We start from the raw sequence: 13,535 nt of genomic DNA, 5'->3' as shown, positions 1-13,535 counted from the left end.
TCCCCTGGAGCGCCAATACACTTTTGTGTCTCAGGCACATATAGCGCAAGCCCGTTTGGACTACCTATTCTGTACAGATGCACTCTTTGAGCGTATTGAATCACCAGAGATTCATGTCATGGCATTGTCAGACCATTCCCCTATATCTTTTCAATTGAGAGATTGCTTTCCCAGGGGAGACTATGTACCCTGGCGCTTCCCTTCCTACTTATGTAAAGATCCCGAGTTCCAGGGCATGCTTACATCAGCATGGCTTGAATACACCCAGCATAATGCCATCCATAGAAATGCACCCATACTTTTCTGGGAAGCTGGTAAGGCCTTTCTTAGAGGAAAGATTATTGCCTTTACAGCCAAAAAGAAAAAAACGACTCATTCTCACTTTCTGTTGGCCCAGCGGAACCTTAGAGATGCGCAACAAGCGCTTACTGATCATCCCTCCCCCAGTACTAAACAGGTATGGCGGGACTCCAAGCATAATTTTGACTTAAGGCTCTACCAATATGAGCAATTGAAATCGAAATACAGGTCTTTAGACTTTCATAAATTTGGCAATAAATCGGGCAAAATGCTAGCAAATCTAGTGCGGGCGAGGTATAAACCCACACATATACCGAAATTGAGGTCACCTGAGGGCACTATGGTTACATCGCCCAAGGAGATTAACAGCTGCCTGGCGCATTATTTTCAGGAATTGTACTCACTCCCTGATACAGATGATTCAGCTGCGTCTGCGTTTTTATCGTTGGTTAATATGCCTCGATTGCAGCAGGTTGACCTGGAGCAGCTTAACGCCCCAATTACCAAAGAACAAGTTACGCTGGCTATCACACACCTGAAAAATGGTAAAGCTCCTGGCCCTGATGGTTATACGGCCGAATTTTACAAATTTCTCGGAGAGGAGTTGGCTGATGATCTGCATGCCATGTACTCCTCCTTATGGGAAGGAGGCATCTACTTTCAATCCGGTCAAGAAGCCTATATAAAGCTTCTGTTGAAAAAGGACAAAGATCCATGTGAACCAGAATCTTATCGCCCCATTTCCTTGATAAACATGGATGCAAAAATTTTATCCAAAATTCTGGCTGATAGACTAGCCAGTTTGCTGCCTTTTATTATCTCCCCTTCACAGGTTGGATTTGTACAGGGTAGATCTGCGGTGACGAACATCAGGAAAGTTTTGGCAGCTTTGGAAATCGCAAAACAGCGACAACCTGATCCTGATTTGGCCATAATCGCAATAGATGCGCATAAGGCTTTTGACACAGTAAATATCACATGGCTTTTTAAGGTACTCCGCCATATTGGGCTTGGAGGCTCTTTCCTGAGATTACTGGCAGCGATGTATGAATCCCCTACAGCTAATATTCTCACGCCTGGGTTTTTGTCAGGCCCCCTCACCTTGTATAGGGGAACTAGGCAAGGCTGCCCTCTCTCTCCCCTTTTATTTAATCTTGCACTGGAACCGCTGGTCAGATATTTAGATACCACTCCCTCCCTGCATGGTATTCAGGTGTGTGATTGTGAGTTGCGAACTGCCTTTTTTGCGGATGACATTTTGATTTTCACCTCTGCTCCCGGAAAGGATAGTAACATTATTAAAACAATATTCAATACCTATGAAAGTTTCTCTGGTCTCAAAATAAACTTTACAAAAAGTGAGATTCTTTCTCTGGCTAGCTCTAGGGCAGTTGCTGAGCGATGGAAGGCAGAGGTTCCATTTAAGGTGGCATCCCATTCCATATTGTATCTAGGTTTGCGTATTGGCCGTTCGCCTTCCTCACTGTACTCACTGAATTATCCTCCTCTGTTGTCTAAAATACAGAGGGAATTGAAGATGTGGGAAAATCTGCCACTATCTTTTTTGGGCCGCTGCCACTTGGTAAAAATGATGTCCTTCTCTAAATTATTGTACCCCATGCAGACTTTGCCTCTTTTACTTACCCATACTGACATTAACACTCTGAACAAGGCTTTTACTACATTTATTTGGGCGGGCAGACGCCCCAGAATCTCACTCGTGAAACTGTACCTACCTAGGACGGAGGGAGGGGTGGGTTTCCCCAACGTCAGACTGTATAATCTGGCCTGTGTGGCCAGACGTGTTGTAGACTGGCTTGGGGGAACATCTCGCCACTCCAACTTATCCCTTGAAGAGGCCTTGTCTCATCCCTGGGACCTGCGCGCCCTATTACATTGCAAACTGGCCATGCTTCCACCTTTTTTGAGACATAACTCCATAATCAGGGATACAGTGGTTACCTGGAAGGTGATTAGGCAAAAACTTAAACTTCCATTCCACCTATCTCAGTATCTCCCCATATGTGGCAATCCATCGTTTCCCCAGGCACAGGAATATGCACCATTTAAAATATGGAAGGAGAGGGGTCTGGTCACTTTCAGGGATCTTTTTGGAGAAGATATGTCTAAACTGCCATTGCGGGCGTTGCAAAACAAATATAATATTCCAGGATGGGCGATACATCCTTTGTATTATACTCAGGCCTTGTCATACCTCAGATCTATGGCTCATCAATATGTAGACCCTCTTTGTCCTAATAGTTTTGATAGATTGTTGTCATTATCCCCGCCAAACATATCTAACATACATACGTATCTACTGCCCTTTTTTACTAAATCTTTATCAGTTTCCAATGTAAAAAGCTGGCAAAGGGACTTCCCTGACCCGGAGATTGTGGATGCAGAGCTGCAGGGCTATTTGACAGTCAGAAAATCTATTGTAAATGAGGTGTGGAGAGAGTCACAATTCATGTTGTTGCATAGGGCCTATAGGGTGTTCAGGCCGGCACTGTCAGGTGCGCGGCCCACTCAATGGCATTTCCAGTGTCCCAAGTGCGATGCTGCTAATGCTTCTCTATCCCATCGTCTATGGTTTTGTCAACGTATTGAGCAGTTTTGGCAGCAGATTATTCAATTCATTTCTCAGGTAACTGGATACCTTATCCCCCACTCCCCTTCTCTCCTCCTGTTTGGTACCTGGGAGGGTACACCCCAGAACGATATGTCCCGTTCTGTACAACGCTGGACTAATGTCTGCCTATTGGCAGCAAGAAGAATGATCTTGCGCAACTGGATTCAACCACTGCCTCCCACATTGGAGCAAGTCATCACCTCCTTGAGAACTTTATTTTATACAGAGATGCTGGACGCCCAGATTCAGGGGGATGACCGCATAACTTGTTTCTGGCAACAGTGGTACAAATTTATGTTACATACATTTTCAAACACAGAGAGCTCCCTGATTCTTAATGAGTTCCAACATTCCACGTGGTATATTACGAACATTACATTTTCTGCGAATCCAATTAGTACATAAATGTTATGCTACTGGTTTTCATGTACTGATGATGTGATATCCTTAAAATTTCAAGCTTACAGTGTCCCCCCTCCCGCTCCCCCCCCCCTGTTGATTGTTGTTCTTATGTTTGTTTTCTTTTTGTAAAATGAAAAAACTAATAAAAATGATTTGGAAAAAATGAAACATGGAGGTGGGAAGGTTGCTTTAACTGTTTTTTTGCTATTTTGTTACACTAAAGAAAGGCATAATGGCTACTGTGAAAAATCTCTTAATTTCTCAACTGAAAAGAAGATGAAAAGAAGAGCTTTAAAATCTAATTACTCATTCTGATCCCCAGTGTCCACTGAAAGTAAATTTGTCTCAGCAGGATCTTATTAACACAGGTAAGTAGAGGAAACTTTCATTACTTTTAATTGTACTAGGGGATAGTGGGAATAAATGGTGAAATTAGACCTTCACCTCCGTATACTGAAGTTACCTAAAGTGTTCTTACTGTTACAGCAAGCCACCAGAAGGTTTCTTGTCAAGAGATGTGTTGTTTAGAATTAAAGTAACTATTGAGTTATCAGCTACTACCTTTTCACCCCTATCGTGAAGAAGTCATGCAGGGAAATAAGAACACTCTCTGGACTAAGTTTAAAGAAAGACATTACATAATGTGTTATTGTGTCAGACACGGTACATTTATGATAAAGTTAGACTTGTTGTAACTAATTCTGCTAAGAAAATGTTGTAGTAGTTAAATGAATTTTTTAGCATTATGATAAGTACGAGGGGGTGCTGAGAAGTTTCTGGCTTTGCCCAGAAAGAAGAGAGCCAGAGTTATGAAATAACACATTTATTAAACATATTCCCCCCTGAGACTGATGCACTCCGTACAGTGTAGTTGCAACTTTTCTGAACTGTTCAAATAAAAGTCCTTTGTTTGGGCCACAAACCAGCTCTCAGCAGCATCTTTGACGTCAGAAATGTCCTCAAAACATTGCCCTTTCAGGTGTTTCTTCAAGTTTGGGAACAGATATTAGTCCGAAGGGGCCAGGTCAGGTGAGTAGGGGGGATGGTGGACCAATTGGAAACCCAGGGTGTTCAATTTGGCAGACACAACATTGGACGTGTGCGCAGGAGTATTGTCCTGCAAGAAAGGGAAGCCTTTGGTCAACTTTCCACGGTGTTCGTTTCCACGGAGGTTAGCATAATACTGTCCGGTTATACTAGAGCCCTGAGGTAGGCAGTCCACCAACAGAATACTGCTGAAAGCTTGCATGTCTAGGATAGTGGTGATAACAAACCCAACACGCTCCCGTGAGATGTCAAGTATCTGGGCTATCTTTTTTGCGGATATTCGCCGGTCCTTAATAATCAGCTCATGGACAGCATCGCAGGTTGCCAGGTCAGTTGAGGTTGGGGGGCACCCACTGCGGGGCTCATCTTCCACGGTGAAATGCCGCCTTGAAAGGAGATATCCAGGTTTTAACAGTGCTGTAGGAAGAACACTTCTCTCCCAGGGTTTGTGACATCTCAGTGTGAATGTCCTTTGCTGACTTTCCCTGGAGAAACAAAAACTTCATGGCGGCCCGTAACTCCAATAACATGAAACTCGCAAAGACCTGATATTTGCACAGTTACATACTACGATATTAGGGCTTCATAAAAAAAAAAAAAAATAATACAATTTTTACTTTTCATAAAAGGGTTGCCTACCTGCAATTTGTTTTTGTATCTTTTCCTTTTTTTAAACTATCTTTTATTGCAATGTGACTTAATGTGTCCTAGCACAGCCCCTTTTGCAATTCATAGCGCTCTCCTTTTCTATGCTTCCTTGTGTATGCTGGCCAAGCTCCCTTTTCCCTCCCCTTACCGCCCTACATAATATGTTGTGTATCAGCCCTAAGGAAAGTAATAGGGCAATATTATGGAATGTCAGTTAAATGACAACTTTGAGTCTGCTGGGGCTACTGACATCCCAAGAAGGCAGCACTTAGCAGCAGTTTTGGGGCTTGTGAAAGTCTACACAATGGGGCTTTAACAGGTAAACAACCTACCTAAAATACATTAAATGCATGTATAATACATATATTGCATGTATGATAATGGCCCTGGGCCATGGCTTGTTTTGGCACTGCAGAAATCCAGCCCTGACTACACCCATACATTTAGACATATATACCTTTGGAAAATTTCCAAACTATATTTGCATCTTGGTAATATGTTTCACTTTAAGGGGCAAAGGTAAAACAGCAACAACTGTAAAGATTATTGTAAGCAAACATTTAGTTTATTCTAAAGTGATCAGTAGATTTTGTGGAGCTCTAGTGTTACATTTTATTCCCAAGAAACACCTTCCAATGTAACGCACCATAGATCAAAGTATAACTATCTGGGGATAAGTTCAACTTTCTTCCAATTCTTAAGTAAATAGACTTAACGTTTTTTTTTCATTAACGTGCACTTACTTTAGTTTCCTCTAGGCAAGGGTCACCAACTTACTTATTTAGATAATTAGGCTCCAAATCACAATGACAAAAATGTTTTACTACAGTGCACAAAGTCAGAAACCCAATTTCAAGATAGAATCTTTGTGCCAATTGCAATTACTTTATAAATTATTACACCCTCTGATATTCTACATATAGAACGTATTATATATCAACTTGGCAATGTCATTGATTCTTCTCAGTCTAATGCTTTTATACAAATCCTTTGTATTAAAAAGAAATTCGAGCACTTTTTAAATTTTTGCTCTCAGCATGTCACGAAAGTTAATGGTCAGTGTAATATTATGTCGCAAGTATGAATACTTACAACTGTCCTCTTCTTCAGAAATACATTTCAAGACATAACAGGCATAGATGAAACCAGCGAGCTGAAATAAAACAGATATATGTAAGGCTATAAGGTTAGCTATACATCATTTACAACTGCTATTGCTGCATTTGGTAGCAAATAGCAAAGCATAATAACAATTCTTTTATGATAATAGTCTGGTTTATGTAAGCCTTAAGGTAGAATAAAAGCTCTGCTATACAAGAAAACATTAGGACCCCATTTAAAGTAATACAATATGCTTAAATTTAATGCTAGTATTCCTATTCTTTTTTTTGTTTTCAAAAAATTCCTTTTTTCCCCACATCTTTTTTGAATACGGCACCATCTTTGAATATTACTGTCATTTATGTTACACACTACTGTTTCCGTCCTCATTTTACGGTCTCGGTCCATTTATACACATGCTCCCATGAGCTAAGAATATCTTTTGTTTTTACTTTGTCACTGGTGCGGTGACATGAGTATTATCATTTAAAATGTAGAGTATCTATGAAGAAGTATATACAGGCTATCACAATCCTCAACCAATTAGAGCAGGGGTCCTCAAACTTTTTAAACAGGGGGCCGGTTCACGCTTTTTAATAAGTAAAAAAGGGCTGCTAAAAAAACTTTGTCAGTGTCTGCTACCTGTCACTCACTGCTGCCTTCATACATGGATCACACTGTAGCACATGTGTACATGATCAATGTGCATAGTATGTTTATACTATGTACAAATGTACATTGATCATGTACATTTGTGCTGCAGTGAGCAGGGAATGAAGGCAGCAGTGAGTCTCTGCTCTGCTCATACCTTCTCTGCCTGATGGCTTCAGCCCGACAGCTCCAAACACGTGAATGTGAGCTCTTATGCCAGGGACAGATAGAAACACAATGAAGGCACTCTTTACATTTCATGTGTGTGTGATATTACCTGGCTAAATAACCTCAACAAGTCATGCTTCCCCCCAGTTATACTTTATAGAGACCTACAACCCTCCATGGTGACCCCCATGTCCTTTTATAACAATCCAGCTACCATGACCTTCCCAAGGCAGCACAGCCATCATAACCCCAATCCCATAGGAGTGTGGCCACCATATAACCCTCCCCTCCCCTCATTATAAATGTGGTCACCATGACACCTCCCTCCCCATATTATTTGTGGGCTATATGACATGACACCCTGGGCCCATTACAACAGCCATCACAAGAGCCTTCACTGTCACCATTACACCTTTACCCAATAAAAGTGAATATGGACAGTAGGCAAAGAAAAAGAGGACCTGACATGTTTGGAAGAAATATACTTGGTTGGAAGAAATACATGGTTAGAAGAAATATACACACTGATATTAATATATAAATATATATATATATATATATATATATATATATATATATATATATATATATATATATATATATATATATTATATACGAGTGTGATTTGTATGCTGATTCCAGTGCATATATATACTTTTTTATTGCCTGCTCATAAGTTTTGATGATTTAAAACAGACATATTTAGCCATCTAATCTAATGAAAATTAGCTTTCTGTAAAAATATTAATATTGGTGGAGGCGGTTTCTATTTTATTTAAAAAGTTTGAACCCCCATTGCTGTTTTTTTGGCATTTTGGCTACTGTCCTTGTCCACTTTTCCTAATAAAACAATCATTATAAGACCAACAGAATGGACTAGTAGCAGGTTTCACCTTAAAAGCTTAGAAATGTGATTTTTTTTTTTTGGGGGGGGGGGAAACATTTTATATAAATCAATGTGGCACTGTTTGTGTACACAGTGGTGTCTCTAACACCATTACATTATTTAGTTCATTAGTTAAATGTTACATTTAGGCACTTTGAATTTGTTTATGGCCTTAACAGTAATGTTTCATGCCTGAACTGAAGGTCTCTGACGAATGGCTTCAGAACCACATGTGCTTCTTATAGATTAAGTTCTCAACAGTCTCTCAACAGATGCTCAGTTCATGCCTGCCTAAACACCTGCATCATTATACATATCCCAAAAGCATGAAGCTATAGTGCCTGATTTTAATCATTTCTTTTTATGAACATGTTGAGAAAGGTTGGTGACTATTGCTGGTCTACATTTTGCAAAGTGAGAAACGCTACATATTAGGTTGATTTACTAAAGTAGTTTAGGCTTTTTACTCAATATAGTGAATAATCATTGCAGTTAAGTAATTGTTTTGTTCAGGTTTATACAGCAAATAGTCAAGCCTATGAAATGAAAAAAATATATATTCTGCTTCTCGTAATACACTAACCTAAGTGATCATATGCTTGTAAGGTGATAATTTACCTTGCTAAGTGAATACCCTATATTTCTTTTGGTAAAGCTAAAATGGCAAAATATAAACTGAAGTTACCAATTTTTTGAACACAGAAGATGGGTAAAGTAGAGTTGAAAGATATCTTAAAGGTAATTCAAAGTGATGCTGGGGAAGGTTTTTGCAAAATTCAAAAATTGTTGCCATTTTAACATGACAAATCATTGATTTCACTGGTGTTTTGTCTTTTAATTCCTATGGAGAATCTGCAGTTTTAATATATTTACCACATAACAAATGCATTGCAAATAATGGAGCATTACTTTTGATCCTCTCTTTGCATATACTAGCATGTATCTTCTCTATCCACTATTGGGAAGTTCATTACTTTGCAAATGGAAACGGGGGACTGCTGTTCCAGGAAGCTAGCTTTGCCTACTTTTAATAAATATTCCTTGAACAAATATTACAAATGTGTGTGAAAAAGTGATGTACAGAGCATTGAAAAGACACATGGGTAAAGAAGACAAACAATGTTGGTAAAAGGATACATTTACATTAGTGACTGCCCAAAAATGATAAAAATTACAAACTTTCAAAAGACTCAAAACAAATATGGAATGTCTAAGCCCCCTAAACTGTGGGCTTTCTGTTTTGGGGGCTGTTGCTCAGTATGTATACTAAATAGGGGATTGGTAAATGCTCTTTGAATAGGTAGCTATAATTGAAACACGTGGACCATTTTGGATTGTTGTGTTTTTGAAACCTGCATACTTATTATTAGCTATAATCAACTAGTAGTACTATCAGTAGTTAGTCACATGCAGTAGAATCTGTTTTGTACTTCTAAAGATATTTATCCTATAAGATACTTGAATGTTAGGAATATACTCTGTTTTCGGTAGCCCCCAGGGTAAATCAATCACGTTATTCAAAGAACCATGATGTCATATAATGGCCCTGATTTATTAAAGCTCTCCATAGCTGGAGAGAGTACACTTTCATCAGTGAAGCTTGGTAATCGAAAAAACCCTGAATGGATCTGGTACAGAATTGAAAACATTTGCTAACAAGTAGCTAATGGCTTTTAGGAAATTCATTCACCCAGCTTCACTGATGAAAGTGTATTCTCTCCAGTCTTGAAGAGCTTTAATAAATGAGGCCCAATGTGTCAAAGCTGGGGCTGATTGTCCAAGAACATAATTACATTATCTAATCACCCTGTGTCTAAGAGTCACCATGATGCCATGGAGTCTGGGATACTGGTAATTGTTTGAGTTAAACAGTTAAAAATGTGAATGTATAAAAAAATATAATGGAACTAATGATCTGCTTTTCAAATGTGGAATCAGGCAGAGTTTTACAAAAAACATACTTGCCTGCCTGTTCGCTATCCCATCTGTCAAAATCAAAAATGCACAGCACAATGTCAAAATGTAAAGCTCAGTATAAGTTGCTGGGATACCCAGCACATCCCGGCTTCACCTGCGGGTGTAAGAACTGAATGAATATCCCGACTCAGTAGCTGAAGACTAGATGAATAAGAGAAAAAAAAAACAAAAGGCAACACCTGAGACAGAACAGAAACAGGTGACTATACATTGGGTTTGGTTACTCTTTAAAGAGCTCAAAAATGAGAAAAAAACAACATAGTGTAAACATTTTATTATACTTACTACAGTATTGTGCTGCTGTTACACTCTTGTCAGTTTGTTACAGCAGTCCTTGTACACTAAAGCTTTTGGGGGACTCATGTGGACTTTTTTAGCCATAGGTCCAGCCGCATCTTGTGATAGCATATAAATTGAGCAATACTACCACATAATTGCTACAAAACAACATTATCAGTTTAACAAGTCCTTGCAACATGTTTAATTTGACTGCAATCAGCTCCTGACAACAGCCTTTAGGGTGGAGAAACACAGCCCAAATTTAGCCGCTTTAAAAACAGCTTTAATAACAGGACTTATTTAATGCATTTATTTTTTGTGTGTAATGCTGATTGCATACAAACTACAAAACAACTTCCCGAATGCAAAAATTCATGGTAAATTCCCATATTACATGCAGGAAACCTATCCAATACAGAAATAGCACTAACCAAAGAAAAAGCTTTCTGTGTCTACCTCAAAGAATTAAAGTGATTAATTAGTGTCCTCCTAAATAAGGGAAAACATACTAAACATCAATAGGGTGAGAGTTTACTCTCTACTATTGTTTGAGACAATAGTTTTCATCATTTCTCACCACAAGCCCAAAACTATATCACATCATCCAAATTTGCTTTTCTCAAACTAGGATAGAGTTACTCCAAGTACTAGTCATTCCTCATCCAATATTAAATTATCCAACAGCATCTATCTATCTATTATCCTGCAGACCTATTTTAGAAATGCAAAACTATGAACTGATATTCCCAGCAAGAGCACCCAAGCCAAAAACAGTATTAAAGCCAAGAGTATATAACCCAAGACTGCTATGTCATGTGTTGCTGTTCATTTGAGGTTGTATTACCTCATTCTAAGAACTGCTAAGGACCAGATGATTTATTGTTATGCCAGAATATGCAAAACCTTAGAATTAAAAGAGTATACACTTTTTTCTCATAATTTATGACTATATATTATAACAAGAATCCATCTAAAAATCAGAATAGCACCTCCACTGTATAAGACCTGCTTTTTATATCTCATCATATACCAATAACTACTTACATAAGAGCACACTTGAATATAGGCCAAAGATAAAATGGCAATAGGATTAATGTAAATAAAAAACATCCATTGTGTGTTATTTTTTAAAAGGGAAAAAAACATGAATATTTGTTAGACAGCAGAGAGATGATCGTCAAGAGGAGAGTGCAGAGAGTTACAATGTATACAGTACTATCTGGGGACTATATATTATGTAATTATAAAATAAATATATATCCATACTTTACTTAAGAATTAATACAAAAAAAAGATAGGGCAATCAACCTAGGTAGATTAGAAAATTACCAGGTAGAGAAGATTAGTGGCCCCATGTAATTTGCAGCACTCTTAATCTTTTAGTTCTGCAGGCTTTTGCTTGTGCGAATTGTGTTTGTTTACAATAATCCAGCCCTACATCAGTATTCCTCCTAATTCTCCCCCAAAGCACAGTCAGCCTTTATACTATTTATTGCTATTATTAGTTTTCATTCTCTAGAGTCTGAAAGACTCCCTAATTCCCCAAGCTACTATGACAAATCTTACATTAGACCCACCCTACAAAGTACCCTAACTAAAGTCAGGCCGGGTTGGGCAGTCGTCTTCTTTCATTTTTCTTTCCAGAATGACCTAGCAGCTCCATTCCCCGTGGTTCCTCCCTACCACTTGACTTAAGAACTCCAGTCTTGTAAGACCCCACATCTAATACTACATCCACTTAAGTGTACACCTAATAGTCACAGGTCACAGTGGGTCCCGAATTGAGAGGAAGTTGACTGATTAATGCTAGCTATCATTTAGCATACATCTAGTTAAATAAATTTTTACACCCGTCAACAAACATTTTCTTGCCAAACAGATTAAACTCATTTTAGGTTATGTTTGATGAACAGATTCCAAATATTGTATTGGTTTTGCTAGATTGGCTCTAGTTTTTGAAATAATGACCTCAATAATAACCTCATTGAAAACTAATGAAACATGAAAATTAAGCAAAATTCTACTAGATATGCCTAAGTATACAAAATTAAAGTTTTAAAATACTTAATGTCAATATATTCTATATTCAGTATATTTACAGAACTAATCACAAAGAAGTCATTGAAAAACTCCATATGTATGATTTCATTTTATGCTGATATCAGGACAATCACGTTGAAGGCTCCAGCAGTAGTTTTTGCCAGAAACTTTTGCCAGTAAAAATTGCCAAGATTTTCCGGACATTTTTGCAAATGGCTATGGAGATAGTGTAGCTTTATGCTCATAGTAGCACCCAATATTTTCAAGTTTAGGAGCAAGTTTTGTACCAGTTCTTTATAATTTTGTGCTTTATGGTTACCCAAGAAGTTCTTGACAACCATGACATAGCTGTTCCAGGCAGAAGCTTCAGTATCAGTCATGTAACTTGAATCATTTTGAATAAATTTGAATCATTTATATTTTTTTGAATCTGGGGACCATCAAAGATTCCTAATTTTTCAGTACTCAATCCAGGGAAGAATCTCCAAATGTATTTGAAGCAATCACCGTCCTTGTTCAAAGCTCTAACAGATTGCTTAATTAATCCCAACTTTGTGTGTAGTAGAGGGAGAATGATTTTTTCTTTGTGAAGCATTGGCTCGTTAATGATGTTTGCTCATGTTTTCCCTTGGAGGCCATGTCACTTTTTCCCGGTGATCCTGCTTTACCCCACTATCCTTGAAGCAGATGAAACACGGGTACTTTGTGTATCCACTTTGCTGTCCAAGTAAGAAGTTCACCGCTTTTAAATCAACACATATGAACCATTGGTGTTCATGATAGCAAAGCTTTTGTGAGACCATTTTGATATTTTCATATTCTTCCTTAAGTGACCAATAAGAAATGATGCATAACAGTTGCCATTATGCAGTAAAACAGATTTCAAACTTCGATTGGAACTGTGTATGAAAAGCCCCCAGTCTTCTGCTCGGTATTCTGGTACTCACATATGGGCTAGTAGTCCAGGGATGTTACAACGGTACACAAAGTCTCCATCTTCACTGAAAAATGGTAGGAGTGTCACCTCTCTTGTCCTATAAACCGTTATTTTAACTTCCGGTCTCAGACAGTTCTTTTCTTTTAGCCTGGATGCTAAAAGTTCAGATGGTTGTTTTGACTGACTTAGGTGACATATTACATCATTGAGCTCTTCTTGGGAGAACTTCTGGTTTGATGAAACACTTCCTTCACATTCACATCCACTGCTAACTCCTGGATTACACTCCAAACCCTGTATATCCTCCATGTTGGATACAGGAATATCAGGGAATGTACTGAACACTGGTATTGGAACATCAGCACCATGCCACACAGGTCATCTTGCTGATTCCAAATCAGGGTACTCCCACTTGTTTTTCTTGTAACGATTGAAACCTTTTACATTCACAGCACAAAAATAACAAT

At 38.5% G+C, this 13,535-nt stretch overlaps 1 protein-coding gene across 2 annotated transcripts in view; it reads right to left on the bottom strand.

Moving 5' to 3' along the window:
* NKAIN2 (sodium/potassium transporting ATPase interacting 2) overlaps nucleotides 1-13,535 on the bottom strand; it is a 412,538-nt gene that overhangs the window by 34,935 nt on the left and 364,068 nt on the right. For both annotated transcript variants that reach the window (XM_072408848.1, XM_072408849.1), the window contains exon 5: nucleotides 6,122-6,182. In XM_072408848.1, coding sequence (XP_072264949.1) covers nucleotides 6,122-6,182 — 61 coding nt within the window. The remainder of the gene's footprint in view (nucleotides 1-6,121; nucleotides 6,183-13,535) is intronic.

This window comes from Pyxicephalus adspersus, chromosome 4 (genome assembly GCF_032062135.1).
Source record: "Pyxicephalus adspersus chromosome 4, UCB_Pads_2.0, whole genome shotgun sequence".
Lineage (NCBI taxonomy): Eukaryota > Metazoa > Chordata > Amphibia > Anura > Pyxicephalidae > Pyxicephalus > Pyxicephalus adspersus.
This window is presented reverse-complemented; position numbering and strand designations above follow the sequence as displayed.